Below are 26,030 nucleotides of genomic sequence, written 5' to 3'. Positions count from 1 at the left end.
TTCTCTGTTGCATCTCAGTTTAAATTAATGAAATTTCATTTTTATATGAACAAAAGAAGGCATGACATGACATCACATGAGAATAAAGAAAAGTTGAACTTCTTGTGCTGAAACTATTCTTATGACTAAAAACAAAAACCTGTGAACACTCCAAGCCCCTTAGCTTCAAGGCTTCAACATTTGATCCACACGCCAAGCAGTCTAGCTGCATGCTTTTTTAAGTTATAAATAGAAACCAAGTACGAAATCGTAACAGATCTTCTCAGACTTTTTTAAAACAGTTGGTGACAGACAGAACCCCCAAACTATAAACAAAGGCCAAAACCATGACTTCAAAGATTGCAAGCTGCAACAAAATAACAATAAATAATTGCCCCTTTATTAGCAAAAAGAAAAAAAAAACGACATAAAAAGACTTTGCCCTAATTTTGGGTGTGACAATATATAAATATCCCCTAAGGTTGAGGCAGAAAAGTAGAATGGAAAGGAGTGATAGAAGGGGCACCAATCCAAATAAACGATGCAATTTGCTAAAGAAGTGGGATCTTTCTGTATTCCCATGTAACTCTACTTTTCCACATCACACTAGCTTATCAAATTCAAATTCACCCGCTTTTATTTTTTCCCAACTTTTTAAGGCAGTGGGGCCAAAATGAAAATGAACCAAGAAAAATGGGGTTACTCCTCCGACTTACTCCTGTAGGATAGAAAGTATAATTTATGAATTTATATACAGAAAGCTTCTGTTGAGATATTCTTCAAATAAACTTATTTGAGGGACACCTTTATAGGGCTCACTTCGCATTGTATTTTACTAATCCAAACCATCTATTTTGTAGATATTCATTTAAAGATCATCTCTACAAAAAATCACTTAAATCCGATATCATTTGACCACTCAATTGAATTATTGAAATTTTAGTACTTTTTTGAAGCACCGTGTTCATTGATTTTGTTGGTCTCAATTAGATGCCTTAAAGATTTTCAATTTGCATGAATTTTTGCAAGGGTGATCTATGAATAAAGATGTGAAAAATAGATGTTTTGAATCGTTGAAAAAAATTTCATAGGGGACCCTAAAGGGTGTCCCTCATATAAAATTATATATATACACAACTTCTATTGAGGGATTCCTCAAATAAGCTTATTTGTGGGATACCATTGTAGAGCCCACTCTGTATTGTATTTTACTAATCCAAACCGTCTATTTTGTAAATATTCATTCAAAGATCACCTTGACAAAAAATCACTTGAATCCGATGTTTTTTGACCACGCAATTGAATTATTGAAATTTTGGTACTTCCTTAAAGCACCGTGTTCATTGATTTTATAAGACACAATTGGACGTCAAAATGGATTCCAATTTCTCTAATCTTTTGCAAGGATGATCTACCCTCTAAAGGGTGTCCCTCAATAGAAGGAGACTATACATATTCTTTTAATAAATAAGAATAAAATAAATGTGAGAAGGTTTAAATTGACAATGCCAAGATACTGTAAACAATTGGGTTCGTTCGGGTATTTATAGGTTACATTATAGGGTACATTTCCTAATATAGGGGATTAGGAAGGTGTATCTGGTAATTGCACTTCCAAATAAAATATATGGCATCAAGTGCATAAAGCTAAAACTGGTATTAGGAAAATCTGCACGAAGGGTTTATAGCTTAGGTAGTTAACCTGCAATGGAAGGCGTTTGTTTGATTTTCTACTCTTAACGATACCACTTGTATCAAAAAAGAGTAGGAGGAACATCACAGCAAATTAGGGTTTAGCTAACCCTAGCAAATTAGCATAACTCATGGGCAAGGCCAACACGCATAGATAAGGAAATGGTCCAGATTATTTTGTTCAACTTTGTTTCGAAAATCATGCATTGGGGCTATATTCTGTCTTTTTTCCCTTTTTATGTAAAACTTTTGGGACATAAATAAATATAATAACTTTCCATTTACTACTGGAAGTCGGAAACAGTAAATTTTCTGAGTCTGGACTCCTGGTCAAATCAACCAAGTCCTGACCCAAACATCACGTTCCAGAAATTGTTTTTTGCTAAAAGTTTCAAAACCAGATTTAAAAATAATAATAATTACAGAAACTTCCACAGGAAAATGTGACCCAAATCAAATGAATGATGGCCATCCAAGAAAGAAGAAAACAATAGGTAAAAGGGCGAGCAAAAGAAGATAAACGAAAAGAATAGGAAAGAACCAAACCATGCACAATACGTATATTTGCTCACCACATGGCGTTGGCCCCACAAAGCCAATAAGATTACATACTTTTGGTGCTTTGGTGGACCCACCAAGTTTTTCTTTGCCAAACAGCTAGCACGAAAAGGAAGCAAGGATCCATTTTCTTTTCAGACCCAAAAGAAAAAAGAAGATCCATTTCTTTGAGTCAAAACAATACACAGATAGAGATAGATGGTGATATTATCATCTTTTTGGAAACGAGGGCCAAGACTAAGCAGAGTTGAGAGACCCTTTGTTTACCTGACAAAACACCCCCGGCAGTAGGGTTGGCATGCACAGTCAGATGAGCTTATCTGATACATTGTTTAACCAAACTTGGCAACAACATAGTTGATTGGTCTAATATGATGAGGATGATGAGGATGAGGGGTTGGGCACGTTCTGCATGTGCTGCTGCTGCTTCTGCTGGTTGTTAGGAAAACCAAAATCCTCAAACAGACCCTGAATGATGCGAAGAAATAAAAGTGGAAGGTTAAAACTCAAAAGTGTTTACCAAAAGCTAAGTTTTTGTACGCCATCAAGTAGGTCATATGTGAATTTGGGTTCTAAGTTTTGTTCATATTCAAAAAAGATTAATCCAGTTATTTGGCTCCCTATCACATGACAATATAATTATGAAAAAAAAAAAAAAAAACTGTAAAAAGCGTATATGTGATGAATTGCAGATGCATATTCCAGGCTTTCAGTCATATGTGGACATACCATGGCATCATTGATTGCATAAGCCACACAGTAGTGCTCCTGAAAATCAGCAGTTCGGGACAAAAGTTCAGAGAAAAATTGATGGAATATATTGATGAACATTTGATAATAAATCCTTCACCGCCTCCCAAATAAAGGAGAGAGATGGAGATGATTCCTAAGCATATATCAGCATTTTCCAGTATGGTAGTATGGGTGACATCATCCAGCCTCCCAGAAACAGGAGCCATGGTTGCTTCTGGCCCTACACACCTTACGTCACTAGACTCACTGTGGTCCCATGACTCATGTGCCTACATGTGCAAGCACACAAGGCACAAACACACTCAGGTAGGAGACCAATTTAACTAACCCATGTCAAATTACTTTTACCAAAAATATTTAGCATACTGTGTTCTTTTACAACAGAAATGAGAAGTTGACTTGCCTGCATCATATACCATTCTTCAAATTCATCAAACAATTCCAATCGTTCAATCCTAAACAAGAAGACATTACATATGAGAATCTTCCCAAGAATATCAATTACAAGTTAGCTGACTAAAAGTTGATAAAAAGAGCAAAAGCATGGGCAGAGGTGGTACCACATTATCACAACCAAAGTATCTTAATACAACCATACAAACCCAAGGGAATTTTAAAACAACAACAAAAAAAAGACTAAAATCAGGGAAAAAGGCTTCCAGAGAAAGGTCCAGTGGGTTTTCATGTTCTGTAAAGTAAGAATAAAAAAAGGCAGCCATCCACCCCTTTTCTAACCTTTATCTGAAACCAAACATGAGTTTTTGTTCGTAGGAATACTCTCAATATGTTAAAATTATCATCTCCTCCCAAAAGGATAGAACAGGATATTTAATGACATACTATACACTAGGATCTGGCATGTCTAAGCAGATAAATTGGCAAGTTAAGATAGTCCAGTTGAAATTTGAGTCCAATCTACTGTATGACATATTGTATTAAAACTGCATGGTTAACTTGGACTATATAAAGCTGTTTCAAGCAGGTGGTTAACAATTTTAATTGAAACTGAACTCCAAGACTCAAGCAGGATAAAATGACTATCAAACAATTCTGAAAGACAAAGAGCTTCACATATTTGTCGTACTTAAAGACATTAAAATAAGGAGAAGAATAAGATAAATACCAAGCCAAGTTTTCTGGTAAAAGTTATGTGATAGGAAGGAATGACAATAAACATGTATTGGTAATTGAAAAAGTGAATTTTGTCTTTTCTTGTAGGATCTGTATGTCTATCTGTATTCTGTTTATTGGGTGTATTTTGGGTTCCCCCTCCCCCCTCCCACAAAAGAAGAAAAAAAGAAAAAGTGAGCATGTTATTGCAAAATATGACTAAACGACTAATAGTTTTGCAAGATATACATTGGACATACCTGCGTCTTTCTTGAGCTTCAACAAAATTACTATACACTTTTAGCATGTCCCAGGCAACAGCCCTCTGAAACCCCACACATTCAAAATCACAACATTATTAAAATAAAATTAATATAGGATGAAGATTAATTCAGTGAAATAAAAACAACATTCAAAAGGACGCAAATAAAAGAAACCCGAAACATGAAACAAAAAACTTCATTTAGAAAGGTACAAAAGTTTCAATAAACTAGGGCCTACAAATTGAACGTTTTCAGCCAACAAAATTTCCAGAGCATTATAAAATTGTCATATTTTTATGTGTACATACGCATCTATGTCCTGCCTTCTAGGCTTTTGTTAGGGGTAGATGACTTCTTTATCATCATTTGGCTGTTGTACATTCTGTTATGTAACGATACCCAAGAGAGTACAAAGTTTATTGCTAAAAGATACTAATTATAATTTATAACTTCTACCTGCCATCCTTGGTCAAGAAAAAGTTTTTCCTTTGCCTGTAATGTCGGTGTATCATGTATGCCCAAGAGTGCACAGCCTCGACTCTGAAACAAACATTAACCACACCATATGCATATCAAATCTTTATTCCAGAAAACATGAGATGGTGTTGTGCAACATAGTTTCACCTAAAGGACTAAGGGGATAAAAGCATGCACAAGAAGCAGTGACAATTATTCCTGACCAACAAGGTAGGCTTGTGTTACATTATTGAAAGAATAAGTATGTACTTTACTTAATTTATCTATTTATATTTTTCTATAACAAGATACTGTAGTGAATGCACTCTCACTCTACATCCAGTACACAAAAGGAACACCACACAAACAGACTAGTGTCTATAATCTAGAGAGGAACTAGTAGAAAAACAATAGTCACCACCAGCTGGAAAAAGAGAGGAACCAACTTTTCTTTTTTGGTTATAGGAAACCAACTTTTAACTGTCCTCAAATGTCCTATTATTCCTTTCGTCCCCATATAAGACACAACGACATCGCCTTCTAAATAATACTGTGGTCCTGGTGCCCAGTAAAACATCCCGAACAATCTTAGGAATAACCCAATCAGTTCCAGTCAAAGAAAATAACCCAAACACTCCACTCAAAAGCAAATAACCCAAAACACTCCACTCAGAGCTAAACAGGAGTGCAGATTTTTTAGGACAGGCAACAATGTAATAAGTGAATTCACTGAATAATCCAAATACTCCACTCAAACCTACATTATCTATCATGAGTTCCTATAGAGCTCGGAAAAGTTATTGCAAGGTTCTTCCTTGTTCTCAGGCAAAGGCTGAGAAATGGAACAAAATTTTCTCATGATTATCACAAAACTTGAATTTTGAAAATATAGGTTTAGGCACATTTTACAATAATTCGATAAGATGATCTTCGCATCTCCGAAGCCTGGTCCTTTAAATATTTTTATATATATTACATCTTTATCTACGACTAATGAATTGAAAACTGAAAATAATAAGAAGGGGAAGATCTGTAAGGGCTCAATTGAATTGACTGCTGCATTTTAAAAGTAAGTACGGAATTATTTAATAAAAAAATGTTCGGAAGAAAGTAAAAAGAAGTAAAGCAGACCTCCAAGTTTCTAATCATCTGCTGCCCAAAAGCATCATCTGGATGAATCTGTTGAACCACAACCAACCATATATGTAAGAAACACATATAAAACCACCACTTTAAAGTACTCGTCAGTGTCACAAATCAAAGAAGAAAGGAAGATCAGAGTGAAAATTGTCACACACAAACACCAAAAAGGCTTCTTAAGTTTGAAGAGGCCTGTAACCTGCTCATATAAGAAAAATATTGCCGTTGAAAATGCTTTTGATGTCCAGCCAACTATGGCACGACTTGAATCTGGATCCAAGTATATCAAAACGCATTCTGCAATTATAAAAGTTGGAAGGCTGATAACAATATTAGAATAAATCAATTTAATCACTATCTCAAGACAATTATCAATGACAAATTTCCATCAATAAGGGCAGTCTTTTATTATTTATTAATAAGAATCCACTGGTATTCTATTTATTTGAACTGCAACAACTAACAATGTTGTCGATAAAATTAAGTTATCTTAAAAGTGTAGTAAAGTATTTTTGGCATGTGAACACCAAAATGGGTACTGAACTAGTATGGATGATACAATATGACTAATAATAAAAGCATCACAATCTTTTAAGGAAGCTACCATAGTCCATAGCTATTATTTAAAATGGAAGTATCTGGAAAGCCATAAAAGAAGACACCAATGACCCAAAACTAAGTGTTCAAAGTACGGCAATGAGATCTAAATAAACAACAAAGGAAGAAAATTGACTGTAAGCACATACCTGCGATCCATACCAGCCAAAGCTATAACATCGTCTAATTGTTGTATGTTGCGCAAATCAATGGGGAGTAGCTTATAGTGGTCACTGAGCACTTCTCCTTTTTCTGCAAAGTAGAAATTCTATAATGGGGTACCAAGAACAGTTTGTATATTTCACTTGTGCATATAAGATAAGTAACTTGACAATCTTAAAGATCTGAATCAAAGTTTTCAACCACAAGACAAAGGGGAATCATCCAAGGAATTTTTACAAGCACATCAGTGAAGATTGCAGCTCTGCGCTATTCATATAGTGACATAACACATCAAAGAAGACACTCCAAAGACACATGTAGTCAATAGAAGGGATTCAACCATAGATTTATAACATCAGCAACACTAGAGTAGGTACCTTGAGAGATTGAAGCTGTTGCACCAATTTTGTCCCTCAAATGATTGCAGGTTTCAATAAGTGTGGTCTTCTTACTAGTTACCTGACAAACAAAGATCACATGTCTTTACTTTCTTGTCCAGTATAGATGCAAGTACACGCAAAATTATGGAAGACAATATTTGTCCATATTAGATAAGTTAAAATGCTAATTAATTCAAAGCAGAAAAACAACACTTGGTCTGACAGGACAGGTTGGGTTAGCATGAGTTCATCAACACACTATTCACTCCTTAAAGTTCTAACTTCTAACCTAAGTTGGTCAGAATCCACATAAAAAAGTCAGTGTGCTGCCAACAGAACCAATGAGATAGTAATGAATGTTTCACAATTCGTACCTCCTTAAAATCCAGCTCCACATATAAATGGGGTGCTCTCCCCTCATCCTGCAGCTGAAAATATGTTGTATCAAAGCCAGCTCCAAGTGATAAAACCTGCTTCTTCAAATTACCCTTTTCACCCCCATTTTTTTCAGTATCAAGAAACTGATTCAGGAGCTTGCGAAGAGCAGCCCAACGAGCAAAGTAACCTCGATTATGCAAAAACAATAAAGCAAATAGATTAACACTCATTACTTGTGAAAAAAGTTAACAACATCATGAGCTTTCAACTCTTATCTTTGATTGAGCAACTAAAACATACCACGGTTAATAATCGGAGATCTTCTCACAGGTCTTCTTACAAACAAATGGACATAATCGTCTTTCATGTACCCTTTCTTCACGCAGGACCTTTTCAACAATACAGTTCAAAGTTAGCATTATGCATCAAATTCAAAACTAAGCAACCAACATTGTCACACTTCATCTAAAATTCAAATATCCTCTCTCCTTTCTTTCATTTTCTCGGCAACCAAACAGAACCTACGGGTCAAAAAAAACGCATATGCAATTCAACCAGAACAAAAAAATAGTAATTTGCGGTTAAACAATGCAAATTTGTAGGCATTTATGCAAAACTACAAATATATCAGGCTTAATTAAAAATGAGCTGAAAATGGAAAGTTTAAGGGCGCGCACAGTTTGCTGGCCGAGGCGTCGTCGTTTGTTGCTTGAACTGCTTCTCTGTTGCTGTGTGAATCAGACACTGGCTTCGCCATCGTTACGAGATTTCAAGTTTTTCTTTTTCCTGCTTCTGTCTTTTGCCTTTCTCTGTATATTTTCTTCGACAATGCAACGCAACCTAACTTCAGAAAAAGAAGTTTGACCCCAAAAAAAAAAAAAAAAATAAAAATAAAAAATATCTCTTACACATGGCGAGCTCCAAGTGGCTGTTAGGATATTATAGAATGGACCTAGCCGCAGCTGATTTCTTCATCAGGTTTAACACTAAACCCTTTACCACTTCGCGCCCCTTTTCCTCTTCATCTCTGTTCCCCAAAACGACGCCGCCTTTGCCGACCTAGTGCAGAGCACAGCACATATCGACGCGGCCTCCAACCTCCAGCCCCTTCTTCAATTGAACAGTTTGTGTGCTACTGTTTTCTTCAATTCAGAAAAGAAGAAACCCAGAAACCCTAAAACCACAAAAAGCAGCAGAAAATCCGAACCCGATGGTATACGTGAGCTCGAAAGCGGACCTGAAGCGAAGGGAGATACAGAAGAAGAAAGCCAAGTCTGGAGGGTTCGAGTCTCTGAATCTAAGCCCCAATGTCTTCAGAGGAGTCAAGCGCAAGGGCTATAGAGTCCCCACTCCCATTCAGCGCAAGACCATGCCCCTTATTCTTGGTGGAAACGACGTCGTTGCCATGGCTAGAACTGGTTCAGGCAAGACGGCCGCGTTTTTGATCCCCATGCTCGAGCGGTTGAAGGAGCACGTGCCCCAGGGTGGTGTTAGGGCGCTCATTCTCTCCCCCACCAGAGACTTGGCCTTACAGACTCACAAGTTTACCAAAGAGCTTGGCCATTTCATGGGTATGTGCCATTTTGTTTCAAAGTTTGATATTTTTGTGTTCATTTCATTTGACGAAAGAAATTGGAAGAAAGTGGAAGAATTTGAAGTTCCCTGTTGATGAAAAATATTGGGTTTTTAAATATAGTCAATTTTTTAAAGTGTTGGTTGCAAAAGGTCCTAAACCAAAATCATTTTCTGTATTTGTTGCAGATGTTCGAATTAGTTTACTAGTTGGTGGTGATAGCATGGAAACTCAGTTTGAAGAATTAGCCCAAAACCCTGATATTATAATAGCAACACCCGGTAGGCTGATGCACCACTTAGCTGAAGTTGATGACATGTCACTTAGGACTGTGGAGTATGTTGTTTTTGATGAAGCGGATTGCCTCTTTGGCATGGGTTTTGCGGAGCAGCTGCATAAAATCCTTGGGCAGCTGAGTGAGAACCGTCAGACCCTGCTTTTTAGTGCAACATTACCCAGTGCTCTTGCAGAGTTTGCCAAGGCTGGTCTGCAAGACCCTCGGCTTGTGCGGCTTGATTTGGATACTAAGATTAGCCCTGACTTGAAGGTTATGTTTTTCACCGTGCGACAGGAAGAAAAGCATGCAGCAATACTTTATTTGATAAGGGAGCACATTAAATCTGGTGAGCAGACATTGATTTTTGTATCTACAAAACATCATGTGGAGTTCCTGAATATCTTGTTTAGAGAAGAGGGCATCGAGCCTTCTGTATGTTATGGTGACATGGATCACGATGCTCGCAAAATTCATGTATCAAGGTTTAGGGCAAGAAAGACTATGCTGTTAATTGTCACCGATGTTGCAGCTAGGGGAATTGACATTCCGTTGCTTGACAATGTCATCAATTGGGACTTTCCCCCAAAGCCTAAACTTTTTGTCCATCGAGTAGGCCGAGCTGCAAGGGCTGGTCGAACTGGTACTGCGTTCTCTCTTGTGACATCTGAAGATATGCCCAACCTTTTAGATCTTCATCTGTTTCTTTCAAAACCAATTAGGGCTGCACCTACCGAAGAGGAGGTTTTACAGGATATGGATGGAATGCTGTCCAAGATTGATCAAGCAGTTGCAAATGGAGAAACTGTTTACGGGCGTTTCCCCCAAACAGTTATTGATCTTGTTTCGGATAGGGTTAGAGAGATAATTGATTCTTCTTCAGAACTCACTTTATTGCTGAAAACATGTGCCAATGCATTCCGCTTGTATTCAAAGACAAAACCCTCACCTTCAAAGGAGTCTGTTAGAAGAGCAAAAGATTTACCTCGTGAAGGGTTGCATCCAATTTTTAAAAATGTACTGGATGGTGGAGAGTTGAAGGCATTGGCATTTTCTGAGCGGTTGAAGACGTTCAGGTTTTACACTACTAGCATTGGTCTTTTACTGTATATTTCTAATAATATTTCGAGATGCCCTTCTATTATGTTTCTTCTTCTGAGGATTTGAAGCTGCTAACTTTAACCATTCAATGTCTGATTTATGCTAGACCCAAGCAGACCATTCTAGAAACTGAAGGTGAAGCTGCTAAATCAAAGAATCTGAAGGTAACTCTCCACTTTATGTCTTAGTAGTAGATTTCATTTAATTGGAAGCTTCATGGTGTTGATCTAAGTGACAATTTTCTTAATCTTCTTTTTAACCAAGTTTAATACAATGCCTATACATGCTGGTCTGCTCTATAGTTGGAGGGGTTGTTTTGTAGACATTCCTTTTTTTTTTTTCTAAACTTTGGAAGGCGATGCCACTGTGTGTAATTGGGCGCTTTTAAGATAACAAGAACAAACACTGAGCTTAGTTTGAAGTTTATTATTATTTGGAAGGTGATGCCATTGTACGTAATTGGGCACCTTGAATATGTTTGGATGATATGACTTATGTTATGTGCAAGATGACATCAACTAGTTCCTACCTAAATGTGTATGTCTTACTTGTATAATTGCTATTCTTTGTGGCTTCTGTTCTTGATGTTCAGATGTGGCCTTGTTTTGTAGACATTCCTTTTTTTTTTTCTAAACTTTGGAAGGCGATGCCACTGTGTGTAATTGGGCGCTTTTAAGATAACAAGAACAAACACTGAGCTTAGTTTGAAGTTTATTATTATTTGGAAGGTGATGCCATTGTACGTAATTGGGCACCTTGAATATGTTTGGATGAAATGACTTATGTTATGTGCAAGATGACATCAACTAGTTCCTACCTAAATGTGTATGTTTTACTTGTATAATTGCTATTCTTTGTGGCTTCTGTTCTTGATGTTCAGATGTGGCCTTATTTGGTGTTAGATTAAGTATATGGCTTATGTGCAGGGTTCTTCTCGTCAATGGGTTGATGTAATGAGGGAAAAAAGAGCTATTCATGAAGAGGTCATTAATTTATTTCATCAGCAACGTTCTGATAATCATGCGGAAAAGGTAAATATTTTAGTGTGGTAGTATATGGTTTTACTGATTTTTAAATGCTACTTTTTTTAATAACCACCGAACAAGTTCTATAATGTGCAGTACTTCTGAGACTGCAGCAAGAAGTGTCTTATTCTATGGAAATAAATTTGGAAACCAAAATTTGGCCTTGGGTTACTGTTTTCTTACAAAATGAGGGTGAAAATGAAATAGAGATGGATATTTAGTAGTACTGATTGTCTTTAATACTGAGTTCAATTTGAAAATGACCACTTCTGTATATTTCTAAAGCAAAGGTTATGTACATGGGTTTGCATCAATAATCATATCATGTCTTCCCTTATCTTAAATTGTGCTAAACTGAATTTTGGGTACTTTCAGGGAGTTGAATATGAGATTACTCCTTCAAAGGCAAAGGAGAAGAAAGGTATTCCTTAGTTCAGAGTTTGATATATATATTTGTGTGTGTGTGGTGTTATATATAGATAATAAAGATATATATACGTGTCATCCAAAGCTGACAGTCCTCATCCGGATTTCCACTCTGCTCAAACGATTTTTTTCTCTTTTGATTTTCTTTTTCTTTTTTTATAGATTTTTATTTCCTGGTTAGGACAGTTTATTAGACCCCAAGCCGTAAACGGAATTCTTGAATGGGTAAAAGAAGTTCTAGAAATGAAACTTTGAGCAGCCTCCTGCCTGCATGCTGATTGTGGTAGGATATAACTCTTGGGTAAGCTGACGGGCACGTTTTGAAAAAAATGAACAAGCTTCTGTTCAAACAGAAAAGAGTCGTCGGTTCTATTGCAGAGATGCATTTAAGATGTGGCCTGATATATCACATATTTATGCTAACTTTTAGTGTTAGAACTAAGCAATAGTGCTGAACGTATTTGCCTTGCATGAGCAATTATTCTAATCCCTGAACTAATAGCAAGAAATTTCTCATCCTGATTCCTGAACTAGTTTATACTCATTTTAACTGGTAAATTTGCAAAGTAATCTAATAGAATAATGCCAGGAGATTTTGTTGTTGTATGGTTTGTCCCCATTGTGCTCCTTGGTTATAAGTTGTTTAAAGTGGTAGTATTCAATGGTACTGAAACCTGGTATTTGGGAAGTGGATCTAGAGAGGCACATACTCATTGAAATGTCATTTCACCTTCATTTTTCAAACACGTTAGGGAGTGATTTGGCTCCTTTTCCTTTTCTGTCTCCCCATAACACATTATATGCTTGTTTATGGAATGGTTTATTAATACTTCGTTGTTTTCTCTTGGATATTAGTATCAGGCTCTAAAAGAAAGGCAAGGAGCTTTAAGGATGAGGAGTACTTTATAAGTTCGGTACCAACAAATCATGTAGGTCATACTACTTTTATAATTTCTCAAGTTAGTTACGGTGCTATATTGCAATATTATACTGTTTTTCTCTAATATGGTCAGATTAGGTATCTGTTTCCCGTATGTTTTTTTTGTTTTGTTTTGTTTTGTTTTTTGTTTTTTTCTGTTATTGCTTTTGAGGTTTTGTTGATGATGGTTAGATTTTGTATCTGTATCGTTACACAGTGGATGTTTTGTCCACCTACATCTTCTGTTTTCTTGAGCTTTAATAAAAGTTTGTTTCTTATAAAAAAAATCCTCACCTTCATATATAATCTTCTTATGAGAAACAAAATTTTATTAATAATAATCAGAAACACAGTGCAAAGACAGGTCCGCCAACATCTTGATATAACTCCATAAAAAAAACAAACAAAACAAAATTCATCACCCTGATTTTGAATTGCCAATAATTTGTTGCATCAAATAGTTGTGTGTTTTAAGTTGTGTTGTGGATTTGGATTACAAAAATTGGAACCTGGCTGACCATTGGACTATCCTGCTATTGTTGTCCAGCATACAGAAGCAGGACTCTCAGTAAGAGGAAAGGATGATTTTGACTCAAATAGGTAATACTTGATTCTACTTTAGCTCTATGGAAATTGATTTAACTAACTTTTAACCTGGTTTATGGTATTGGCCTTTAATTGCTGCTGTAAATAAATGAAATCTTATTGTGGGGCATTTAGGTAGTTCTTGATGTGTATTTGTCTGGAAGTGTGTTGACAATTCCATGTCATGTTACCAAGTTTTTCTGGCAGTATGCAATAGCCAATCTCTCTATATTTGTCTGGAAGTGCGTTGACAATTCCATGTCATGTTACCAAGTTTTTCTGGCAGTATGCAATAGCCAATCTCTCTTTGCATCTCTCTCTCTCTCTCTCTCTCTCATGAGTGAGTGAGTGAGTGAGTGAGTGTGCTCACATATGATTGGAGTGGGGAGAACAGGAATATCTTTCAGCTTCCCCCCCCACCCTTCCTCCTTCCCCCAAGTCTGATGAGTCCTGACTTTCAACCCAAGTTTCATTAACTTGTGCTGCTCAAATTATCTGATTATTTTTGTGAAGATTAGATGTATGCAATCTCTTGTGCTCTGGGCACCAGTTGACCCCATCTGTCTTCATAGGTTGGAAGCTGCTGTTCTAGATCTGGTTGCAGATGATAATGTGGGCATGAAGAAACAGAAATCTGTATTTCATTGGGATAAGGTACTTTGAACAGTAATATTAATTTTTCATTGTCATTTTCTTTTAACTATTTTTCTGTTAATCTCATGAAACTAATGGCTGGCAGAGGGGGAAAAAGTACATAAAGTTAAATAATGGTGACCGTGTGACAGCTAGTGGCAAGGTATGCTATCTCAACATCCGTAATTAATTTGACATGTGTTCTCTTTTAACACTTATTGGATCATTCCTAGTATTAATTTCCATTTAGTTTCTGAACATAATGTTGTTCTTATAGTTATATCTAGAACATTTGTCTTTTTGCTCTTGTACTGAATGTTGAACTTGCTATTTTGAAAAGAATACATATAACTGAAGTGGATATTTTTAATTGGTAAATAAATTATCGGCTGTGGCACTGGCTTTTGGGTTCAATTAAGTTTTCTTCTTGAGAGAAAAAGAATTACTAGAGTTGGGTGTATGTGGATCCATTTTGAGATATATGGTGGACACATCCTGGAAATGTTCCAAAAACTAGTCAATGGCCCACTTAGATGTTTATAGAAAGCAACATATGTATACTGTATATCTAAACATGCATGATATTATGGTCATCGTTAACATGTATGTATTTTTTGCATTGCATTTATTATTATTTGAACCTCATTAGTAGCAATTATTAACTAACATTTTATGATTGTCAGACTAAGAAACTTTGATGCAATAGGTTGTATAAGAAAGTTCTTTTCAATATCCAAACACCTCTGTTGGTACCATTGCCTTCTCATCTTAGGTGCTGCTATTGCTTAGGAAACCTAGGTATGAAAAGAATCCGACCCTGATGGCGAGCATGAGTATTGGGTGGTGGCTCTTAATTTTGTGAACAATGCTATGTTTCATTTGAAACGTGTAATGGTTTCAAAACACTGCTTTACATATGTGTTGTTTCTGTCAAAACACTGTTTGTGTAATTTCCAAGCACACAATGTCTAATCATAATTATGCTAAACCTCAGAGGTGTTTCAATTATGAACTCTTTATTGTTTTCTTTTAATAGTATCTTCAAGGTGCGCTTGCAACAATTATTGTTTTTTTTTCCTTTTTTTAGTTGGATAGCTCAAAACTTTTATGCTATATTTTTATGGTGTACAGATAAAGACAGAGAGTGGTGCAAAAGCAAAACTTGAGAAAACTGGGATATACAAGAGGTGGAAAGAACGTTCTCACAATAAAGTATCGCTCAAAGGAATTAACGAAGGGAATGCTGAGGAAGCTGCAGGTAATGCTTTCTGTTTGGAAGTTTATGTTTTTTTTCCTTCTTTCTCTTAAATTTGATTGATATATATATTTTTATTTTTACATTTTTTTTGGGTATTACATTATCAAACATAGAGTGGTGACTGGGTGTAAGGATTCAGGCTGCTAGAAAAAGTTTCTTTCTAAAAAACAAAAAGGTTTCTTTTTTAGTATTTCTTGTGGAAGATATCAATTGGTTATTTATCCACAATCTTCTCCTGCACCAAGCCTTTTTTGTTTATTCCTATATAAAAGAATCTTTTCCTATGAACCCGTTTTCTTTTTATTTTTTTGGTGTTTTGTGTGATCCAATGAGAATCTTTGTTCAGTTCATTAGAGCTGGCTTCTTTTTCTGTCTTGTGTTTCCTGCCTTCAAAAATATGTAGTGTGCTAGCTGTTGGATGAGATAAAGCCATATATGCGACGTATAGTTAGCAGGGAAGTCAATATGCACTGCGCACACTTGCTAATTTGGTGATAATGTTGAAATATAAAATTTGTGGGCATCATTCTACATGATGCAATGGTGAAGGTCCATTGTAACAAAGCTAAGAAGTTTGATTATAGGTACCTAATATATATTACTGGGCATGCATGTCTTTTGCAGGTAACCGTAGGTGGCAGGGGAACAAGGGGAAGAACTCTTGGGGAAACAGGAAGCAGAACTCTGTGCCTAATGCTCATGTGCGTTCTGAAATCAAGGACTTAGAACAGGTTCGGAAGGATCGACAGAAAAAGGCCGACAGAATCTCGTATATGAAGAGCAAGTCTTCTAAGGGTAACAAATTTGGTAAAAGTGGAAAAGGTGGAAAAGGTGGAAAAGGTGGACAAAGAGGAAAGGGAAAGAGGTAAAAGAATTGCCTAATATGAGTCTTGTGAGTTTTCCCCTTGCTCCTTTGGCAAGCTGTTTTGTAGAGCACCAAGAAGAGAAAAAAAAAACCGGAAAAAGAAAAGAAAATAGGGGAAGAGTATTGTTATCAATCACTGTACTTATAGATGAAGCCAATTTTGCACTTCTCTGAAAGGATGGATGAAAGTTCTCATTAATTTGCTTTTCAGTATTTTTTTGTACCTCTTTCTGATTTTTAGTTTTAAAGGCAAGCAGAGGTTGAAGTTAAACATCCCATCATATACATATTTAATCACCACTTTGAGGAGTCTCCAACCATCAAAACACATTTGGAGAATCCAAACTAGCCTTTGCATCACCAGTCTGCTATGGTTTCTCGAGCTCAGCAACAAAGTTCATCTCTGCTAGTAAAAATACAATTTTCTTCATAGCATATTCAAAATTATCAAAATAAGTCACTTGACTATATGAAGTCTGCAAAAGTCACAAGCTCTAAAGTCAATCACCGAAAAAGGATTTGAAAAAACCATAGCACCTCTTAATCTTACATTAAACCTAAAAAAATATAAAATATAGAAAAAAAAAAAAACAAGAGGGTTAGTGGGAATCCAAATATAAAAAATCTACATTCTATTTGCAACAATTTTACCACTTGTTCTTTCTTTCTTTATGGGAAGGAAACATTCGAACCTGAGACATCTTCCAAAATTGGTGAGGAGAGATTTCACTGCGTGTTAGTTGCGACAAGAGAACGGTGATTTTTGCTTATCATACTCTCATAAGGCAATGACAACATGTCATGATTAATGAGGTCAATCTGCAGAATTGGCCCTTGAGCCCTAACAAGATTCACTTCCATGCTTAGACTATGCATCTACTTCCTCAATATCCAGACAAGCACTACATGACCAATAATATTATTCACATTTCATCATACATTACATAGAGAAACTCTAACCCTCTACAGGAATAAAAACTATAAATAAATAAATAAATTAAGAAGATGTAAACTAAACATTTTTTTTCGGTGATATTAAACTAAACATTTCAATCTACGACAAAATTAAAGTAAGTTCAACTCTTTCATTTTAAAAGAAAAAAAAGGCAGTCACATTTGGAGTCGTTTTATCATCCCGCGTGTCGGCTTATTGTTGATTATTACAATCTTAGGCAGCGCCAATCCGAAGGACTTCACTACAGTGGGGGGAAAAATCAGGGGTAATTCAGTTTTTTCTCTAGTGTTCATTCAGAATTCCCAATCATATAAGAGGTTCTTCATTTACAGGTATTATTTACAATTGTAGACATTAATTTTTATATTTTGTTCTCTAAAGGTTTTTGAATGATGAACTTGGTTTTTTTGATTCTTGGGTGCTGACAGAAACATTGAATCCGGGTGTGTTGGTTCTCAGTTAAAGGAATTCTCTTGCTTTGGACATCAATGGCGGATTGTTCACTCCACCCAGCAAGCTTCTGGACTCAGTCCAATGCTTTACTCAGAAAAAAACTTAACCATATGAGTCATGCAGGAAGACAGAGTCGTGCCCTGTAACAACACTTATGACTGGGAACAATCAGTCCTTTGGAGAAAGTAGTCCTCTCTCCCTCTTCTCTTTATATATGTTTTGATCATTATTTTGGTTCTGGTTTTTTCATCAAGTGGGTAATGAAGACCAGAAGTTTACTTTCATTAACCTTAATCTGTTCATACTACGTTTTGATAGCTGTGGCTGGGAATTTGTTCTCGAATTCTATCTCACTGGATTCCACGAGCATCATGGACAACTCCTCCAATAATGTCGTGGTAAGTTGCAATTTCTCTAATTTTGTTTTGGGTGTTGTTTATTTTATTTTACTTTAATCTAGTATTACTGAGTAATGTTACTATTCTAAATATCCAGGGAACAGAATCCAAACTTGGAGAATCAAATTTTGGGCTCGTTTGGGAGTGCTTCTTCCCGAAGCGCTTATGCCAGTAGCGCTTATGTTAGTAGCACTTATGACATAAGCACTTCTACAAAGAAGCAGTTTGTCGTTTGGATATCACATTTAAAAGTGCTTTTACACTACATAAAAGCGCTTTTGATATTTTGTTGAGTGTTTGGTTGACATAGTATAAGCGCTTTATAGCATTGACAACCCTTCCCAGTATTTTAATCTCTCACAAAGCCATATATGTTTTCCATTAATGCATCTGTCTTTTTCCTTTTCATTCAATTTCAATCAAAATATATGGAAAGTATATATGTGCTGAAATTTGAAAGTAGTGAGCGAGGGAGTGACTGAGGCAACAAATAGACAAACAAACCATAAATTTAAGCAAAAGGGAAAACACCAAAAAAATCAAACAAGAAAAATAAACATGAGATATGCGCCTGTAAAGGGTCGGCTTCTCTGTCTTTTGTCTCTCTGTCTATGTGAAAAGCTCAAGTGGGTTCTGTCTTTCTGGGTTGCTTGCTCCTTTCACTTTCTTTCCTTATTTTCTGTCTCGGGTTGATGTGTTTTTGGTATATTTCAAGGCTAAAGAAGCTAAACTGAAGCTGTTTATTGTTGCGAAGATAATAAATGCAGGCATATATGATCACAACGTTTTTCAAGGCTTCATTTATATAGGGAGGTTTCTTTGGGGATTTTTTCAAAGTTCTAACTTAGTCTGGAAGTTTGGGAACTGGAAATGGTGGAAAAAGGTCTGAGAAGAAGAAGGCAGAAGAAGAAGAAGGGTGTTGCTGAAGAGTGATGAGGATGAAGCTTCGTTGCCGACCAGAGTTAGCAGTGTGTGTGAGAGAGATGGAATAGAAGCTGTGTTTTGGTGTCTGTTGGGCCTTTCGCGGATAGAGAAAAAAAGAGAGGGTATTTTGGCATTTAAAAAAATTAAATATGGGTATTTTCGGCATTTTAAAAGTTTCATTAAAGGGAGCCAATTGCTTCCCGTGTTTTTGTCCTGCAGCGCTTTTGAGAAGAAGCACCTCTCAAGTGCTTCTTCCAAAACCACTCCAAGTGCTTTTGGATCTCACCCAAAGCGCTTTTTGCAATTTTTGCCAAACACCATTTTTAAAAGATAGAAGCGCTTTCACCCATTTAGAAGCGCTTTTCGTTGCTCCAAAAGCACTCCCAAACGATCATGCTTTCATTTTCGATCACATCTATGACCAGGCCAGCGCACAGGTGCATCGTGTCAAAACAGTAACGCCTGGCGGCTATACTATTTCTTTAAAAAGAGGAACAAATGAGTATAGCCGCTATTTCCTAAAAAATCCAAAAAAATTAAATATATATATATATATAAAGACCCGCCGAGTGCTTATGTGCCACATATCAAATACGTAAAGCCGTGCGGCTCTACGTTTTTTTTAGAAAGGAAAAACGTGTTTAGCCGCGCGGCTATACTATTTCTTATAAAAAAAACGCAAAAAATCTAGTATAGCCGTCCAGCTATACTATATATAGACCACCCAGTGCCTATGGGCCACGTGTTAAACAAGGAAAGCCGTGCGGCTATACTATTATTTTAAAAAAATAAAGGAAAAACGAGTATAGCCCACTTGAATATTATTTCCTTATTGAATTTATTCTTACCTACCAGCCAACAAAGATCCTCTGGTCAACCACAGATTGACCAGCCTCCTAGACCAATCCCAAACCTAACCCAACCCATTGTATCGCTACTGTATCACCATTGTATCACTTCTTTATCATCGGGTACTGTAGCACTTTTAGGTCAGAGAGGAATTTATGAACTTTCTATGTTTTTCAATTTCGACCTCTGTCCCATTTTTGACTTCTAACTTTCAAACCGTTAATCCAAATTTTACGTTCTTTATATGGTTAGATTCAGCACGGAAAAAATGAAGAACTCATGCAAGCCAAATGTCAAAAACAGATACAAAAGTGAGCAAAATTCAATGGAAAGAACACTCAAGACTTCAAACAACACACATATGTACAAAACGAGGAGGGGGGGGTAGGGGGGAGTTTGATTCAAGTGAACTAATTCTAATGCTTAAAATGTAACCGAACTCTAATTTTAGCAAGATCAACAAATGTGATTAATAAAGTGTAATTTAAATGGCGACAAACACAAGGGTTTTTGGAATCCACCCTAAAAAATCCAAATCATGTTTATGGATACTCAAGATATAAATTCTAGATACATTGATGAAGATATTCGCAATCAAGACCGAGTTTAGTGGCTCAAGACGCATTGATTCTCTCTAAGATAAGTAAAGTGCGTGTTTACTATTACAATACTCGTTCTTCCCATAAAATCAATTTAGGTGTGCTTTAATACTTCAATTTAATCATATGAAAAATCCATTAAGTTTGAAGACAATATGAACATCACAAAAACCCTAATAGCATGGTGTTTACATTAGGCATTTAAGAAATCAATTCACATGGATGATTCTTACTTAATCCATTAGTTGCTTAGGAAAACATGAGGGTACATATAATCCCAACGATCTCAAGAAGCATGCTTTCAAAGGTGATTTATCAGAGAAAAATATACATCAATGATAGATTGTTTTAGTAAAGAGGAATTCATCATTTGTTGTCAAGAAACCAATTCACATGATGCTCACTTAGTAAAGATTCAATTATTTGTTGCTAATTAGAAATTATGTTCTTGGATATCTTACACAACTTCTCAACTTTAGCTAGATACATAAAACCTAAGGTGATCAATCAAAGAAAACAAACACATAGCATCGAAACAAAAGTGTAAACATGTTTAGGGCTTCAACCTAAGCCCTAGCTATGGAGTTTAGTTCCTCATGTTCATAGTAAATACAACTTGAAATAAAACTAGAAAGAAGTTACACATTTTATGAAGGTGAAGGCACAAAAGCCTTCAATGGTGGAATGGTTTCTTCTTCTCTTTGGTAGCCTCCTTTGCTTGGCTGCTCCTTGCTCTCCTCTCTCTCTTGTTTCAAAAAAATGCAAAGTGTATAGAATGTTTCGAATGATTTCCTCCCCCTAGCTACCCTCTCTCCCTTTCCAACTCACCAATCCATAGGATACTTAACCTTTTCCTAAAGCTAGGTAGGCTAATGTTCACATTTCATCATTTCTTTGAATTTTGATACCTTAAGAGGGATCCAACTATTTAGAATGAGATCCCAGCTTACCTAAGTAAAACATTGTTACTAAGTGGTGTGGTAACAAGTAGAAAAGGGCGGGTGACATCCAATGGAGGTAAAGGTGGTCCAAACCACAATTCCAGAGTTAGGATTAATGTTGGATCGGTTTGCTAGGCTATACTAGTTCAATGAAGCTCACATTTAGATATGTTGTAGTCAACATCCATTGGAGCAAGTTTCATGAAGAGCTTCACCTCATCCGAGCACCGGAGCATGGTGATCCAAGGTAAAAAAGTTGACCTACGAAAATGAGCAAAATCAGAATTTATATTCAATAATGCACTTTTAGCACACATTTATGCCAACCAAGGTAAACATAAAACACAAAAAAGAAGAAAAATGCTATAAAATGTCAAGAACTAACTCAAAACATTGGGTAAATGATATCATAAATCATGTATAAAAATGAACCCAACAATAATTTCTGAAAATATACCCTAATAACCATCATTAGCCCACGAGCCTCTCAGAATTCAATTCACAAATCAACTTGCAGCTTGAAAAACCCACTTCATAGACCAATACAAGCATAGACCAAACATAGACCAAAACCGAAGCACATGGTCCACATAGAAATTTTTTAATTAAAGAGATGGATTTTTAAAGATAAAAAAACATAAAAATCCACCCTTCTAAAAATCTAACAGATGGTTCTTGCATTTGCAAATGGCAAAGATGAAATTCTTGCAATAATTAAGGTTGCATGTCTTTGTTGGTGCAAACGTATGTTTCGGAGCATCAAAGATCAGATGGATGGATGAGATCGATCGAGTGAAGACATATTTTTCAAGACATATCTTTGAACTTGTGATCTATCTCACCCCTGTCAGACGACTTGACTTTTAATAAACTTAACTTATTAGTTGACTTGAGGAAGTCAATATCTTTGAATTTTTGATGCAATTTTTGCTTCTCATGACCAGTCAGTCGATAAAAAGGTCTCTCACTTTGCATTTCCCGCTTCTCTACCTAAGAGTGCAAAAGAAAGTTTAAAAAAAAAACACCATATGGTACCATAACGTGTCCATTGGCAAGATGCTTTCAAAACTAGTAGTTCTGTTGTTGTTTCATCTTGTGGTTATTGCTCACTCTTTGAACTCTTTGCAGCAGCGGCAGCCATCATGCCATGATGAGGAAAGCTCTGCTTTGCTGCAATTCAAGCAAAGTTTTTTTCTGGACGCATCTGCTTCGCTTTACGCTGGTGCTTATCCAAAGCTTTTATCGTGGAAACCAGCTAAAGGAGCAAATAGCAGCTGCTGCTCATGGGACAGCGTCGAATGTGATGTGCAGACGGGTCATGTGGTTGGCCTTGAGCTTAGTAGCAGTTTTCTCTACGGCTCCATCAACTCTAACAGCAGCCTCTTCCGTCTTGTTCACCTTCAGAGACTAAACCTTGCTGATAATCACTTCAACTACTCTCAAGTTCCTAGTAGCATTAGGAATTTTCCAAGGCTCACTTATCTCAACCTCTCCGCCTCTGTCTTTTCTGGTCAAGTCCCATCTGAAGTTTCACACTTGTCCAAATTGTCATCCCTTGATCTGTCTCTCAATCTTGATAGATTTTCCGGTCAAGGATTGTTGGAACTCCATCCATCCAATATGAGAAGTCTAGTTCAAAACTTAACTAGCCTGGAAAAGCTTCATCTCAGTTTCGTAAACATTTTTTCGACAGTTCCCAATTCCATGGCAAATTTATCATCCTTGACATCTCTCCTCCTAAGAGATAGTGGGCTGTTTGGCGAATTCCCAGTAAGAATTTTCAGTTTACCAAACTCAAAATTTTTTAGTGTGAGATACAACCCTGATCTTACTGGTTATTTGCCTGAATTTAATCAAACTAGTCCTCTCATGTCACTTTTACTTGCCAGCACTAGTTTTTCTGGACACCTGCCTTCTTCGATAGAAAAGCTCGGTTCATTAAACGAGCTAGATGTGAGTGGATGCAAATTCAAGGGTCCAATCCCTGCTTCATTGGCAAACCTTACCCAACTTAGATCTCTTTCACTTTCTCATAATAACTTTAGTGGCGGTTCCTTGTCTTGGGTTGGTAAACAAACCAAACTCACTCTCCTGGAGCTTGGAAATATGAGTTTAACTGGTTCCATTCCGTCTTCCCTTGGAAACCTCACCGAACTCAGTTTTCTTAGTCTTCCTTATAATCAATTAGTTGGTCCAATCCCATCATGGCTAGGCAACCTCAGCAGACTAACTGAGATAGAGCTTGGAATAAATTGAACGGTTCAGTTCCTGAGTCACTATCCAATCTTGTTGATCTCAATCTCCTTTATCTACAAGGAAACAGTCTAAGTGGTAGACTGGAGTTCCACATGTTTCTTAAGTTACAAAATCTCACCCGCCTCCAGCTATCTAATAACAAATTGGAGCTGCTCACTGAATCCAGAATCATTAGTAATCAAACTGTTCCGAAGTTTAGGATTCTAGGATTGGCAGCCTGCAACATAACAGAGTTTCCACATTTCTTAAGATATCAACGAAGTTTGGAGTGGTTGGACCTTTCTCAAAACAGATTGCATGGCCAAGTACCCAAATGGATGTGGAACACAAGCACAGAAACTTTGCAGGTCATCTCGATTTCTGATAACTTTCTTTCAGGCTTTGAACAGCCTCCAGTTGTCCTTCCTTGGGTTAACTTACTAGCGTTTGATCTTGGTTCTAACATGCTACTTGGACCACTACCAGTACCTCCACCATCGATCACATTCTATGATGTTTCAGGGAACAAATTAACTGGAGAAATTCCACCATTGTTCTGTAGTTTGAGCTCTCTGAAGGTCCTTGATTTGTCAACTAACAGATTGAGTGGCATGCTTCCGCAGTGTCTCGGAAACAACTCCTTTGAGGGTATTCTTCCTCAAACATACACCAACTTAAGCAATCTGAGGATGATTGATGTTGGAAAGAACAAATTGCAGGGGAAATTACCAAGGTCACTGGTGAACTGTGTGATGCTTGAGTTTCTTGTTTTGTCAAACAATCAATTCACTGATGTTTTTCCCTTCTGGTTGGGGACTCTTCCAAAGTTAAAACTTTTGGCAATGAGCCGTAATGGGTTCTATGGTGGCATACGAAACCAAGAAAAGAATATTGGCTTCCCCGAGTTGCGCATTCTAGATTTGTCTCACAACAATTTCACAGGCGAGTTTCCATCTGCATACCTCTTTTCCGGGATTTCCCTGAGAGGCATCACTCTAAACCAGTCTGCATATATGAAGGTAAACTCGAATTATGGTTCGGGGAGTTCAATGTTGTACAATTATCATTTCTCAGTCATGATAACAAATAAGGGTGTGGAAAGATACTATAAGTTCATTCAAGAAGACTTTGCTGCTGTTGATCTCTCAAGCAACAAATTTGAAGGGAAGATTCCTGAGTTCATTGGGAACTTAAAGGGGCTTCGCTTGCTCAATGTTTCCAATAACATTCTCTCGGGTGGTATCCCAACATTCTTGGCCAACTTAACCCTGCTTGAATCACTGGACCTGTCACAGAACCAGCTCTCAGGAGAGATCCCTCCACAACTGAATCAACTTACATTTCTATCAGAATTCGATGTATCTCACAACAGTCTCACAGGTCCCATACCGAGTGGAGGCCAACTTTCTACATTCGTCATCGCTTCATATGAGGGAAACCTGGGATTATGTGGATATCCATTGCCAAATACATGTGGAAATTCTCAACTGCTGCCACCTTCTTCAAACGAACACGAAAATGAGTCGGGCTTTGAACTTGATTGGAAATTTGGTTTGGCAGGACTTGGAAGTGGGTTGCTAGTTGGAGTGGTTCTTTCAGATGTGGTGATCACAAGATGGCCTGAGTGGTTTATTGAGATTGTTGGAATGATCAGACTAACCATGAAAAGGAGAAGAAGGGCCAGAAGGGAGAATAGGGGATAAGAAACTGAGTTTATTGGGTTATGCATTTGGTGCTCTTTTTTTTTTTTTTTTTTTTTTTTTTTCTTTTTCTGGTTATGTTGTTTATTTTCCTTCTCCTTCTATGTGTGTATGTACCCTTACTCTGTGTTTTCCTATAATGCGACTATAAAATTTAAATTCCAAATGTTTCTTCAATGGGGAAACTGTTGATTATTGGCTCAAACCAATAGTCAAAAAGGTGAAATTCACTTTCTGCTAGTTATTGCTGTAGTTGGCTGTTTGCCTTGGTATTTGGTTGATTGGTTGCTTTCGGCTGTTTGTCTTGGTTGATTGGCAGACAAATTGCATGGGCACATTAATTGTTGGACGTTGGCTAATTAGTAGGTTTGACTTCAGTAGTTGGCCTCATAACTGAAGTAGTTGGCCTTCACCCGTTGGCTTCTCTATAAATAGAGAAGCATGGCAGCAGCAAGATGCAAGAGAGAGAAGAGCCGCACCAAAGTCTGAGAGAGAAAAGTGAGAGAGGAAAAATAAGAGTTGGGCAGCAAAACATTTGTTGCTGCCATTGGTTATTTTTCCTTTCTAAATTTGTACTCAATTTGTATTCCCTTTATATTCTTGAGTGTGTGAGCTTGGGTATATTTGGGGCGTGAGCTTGGGTATATTTGGGGCTTGGGTTTTTGAGTGTTAAACACTATTGTATTCTCTCATTTGATTATAGTGGAATACTCCGTCGTCTCCAAATTGGGAACTAACAATGTAAAAGTAGAACCAATAATTGAGTATAGAGTTGAAGATGACTCATTTATTAGGGTTACTAGTCTTGAAGGCTCCATGAGCTGGCGGATGATGCAATTGTATATGCTG

The 26,030-nt window shown here is 36.9% G+C and overlaps 2 protein-coding genes and 1 pseudogene across 3 annotated transcripts; 2 read left to right on the top strand and 1 right to left on the bottom strand.

Annotated features, from left to right (window-relative positions):
- Positions 1-2,203: 2,203 nt before the first annotated feature.
- On the bottom strand, positions 2,204-8,303 carry SBI1 (Leucine carboxyl methyltransferase). Its single transcript, XM_021951005.2, has 12 exons — positions 8,146-8,303; positions 7,769-7,857; positions 7,465-7,655; positions 7,088-7,169; positions 6,698-6,800; positions 6,151-6,271; positions 5,943-5,990; positions 4,812-4,895; positions 4,353-4,417; positions 3,386-3,437; positions 2,959-2,997; positions 2,204-2,697 (listed from the first exon to the last, which is right to left on the bottom strand). Exons 1-12 carry the CDS (start codon positions 8,223-8,225, stop codon positions 2,596-2,598), a joined length of 1,056 nt encoding a protein of 351 aa, XP_021806697.1. The 5' UTR covers positions 8,226-8,303; the 3' UTR covers positions 2,204-2,595.
- Positions 8,304-8,468: 165 nt separating this feature from the next.
- Positions 8,469-16,343, top strand: LOC110750640 (putative DEAD-box ATP-dependent RNA helicase 29). Of its 2 annotated transcripts, none has more exons than XM_088249215.1 (11): positions 8,469-9,039; positions 9,230-10,391; positions 10,523-10,580; positions 11,343-11,447; positions 11,817-11,862; positions 12,729-12,796; positions 13,334-13,386; positions 13,944-14,025; positions 14,111-14,167; positions 15,136-15,262; positions 15,887-16,343. In XM_088249215.1, exons 1-11 carry the CDS (start codon positions 8,679-8,681, stop codon positions 16,129-16,131), a joined length of 2,364 nt encoding a protein of 787 aa, XP_088105341.1. In that variant the 5' UTR covers positions 8,469-8,678; the 3' UTR covers positions 16,132-16,343. The 2 variants fall into 2 exon arrangements, with proteins under 2 accessions (XP_088105341.1, XP_088105340.1); XM_088249214.1 differs by having other exon boundaries at positions 8,471-9,039; positions 12,723-12,796.
- A 5,959-nt stretch (positions 16,344-22,302) lies between these two features.
- Positions 22,303-25,131, top strand: LOC110750664 (receptor-like protein 6; annotated as a pseudogene).
- The last annotated feature ends 899 nt before the right edge of the window (positions 25,132-26,030 follow it).

The sequence above is a fragment of the Prunus avium genome, chromosome 2 (genome assembly GCF_965620075.1).
Source record: "Prunus avium chromosome 2, drPruAviu1.hap1.1, whole genome shotgun sequence".
Taxonomy (NCBI): Eukaryota; Viridiplantae; Streptophyta; class Magnoliopsida; order Rosales; family Rosaceae; genus Prunus; species Prunus avium.
The sequence above is the reverse complement of the archived record's forward strand: the minus strand, read 5'-3'. Positions and strand labels throughout refer to the sequence as shown.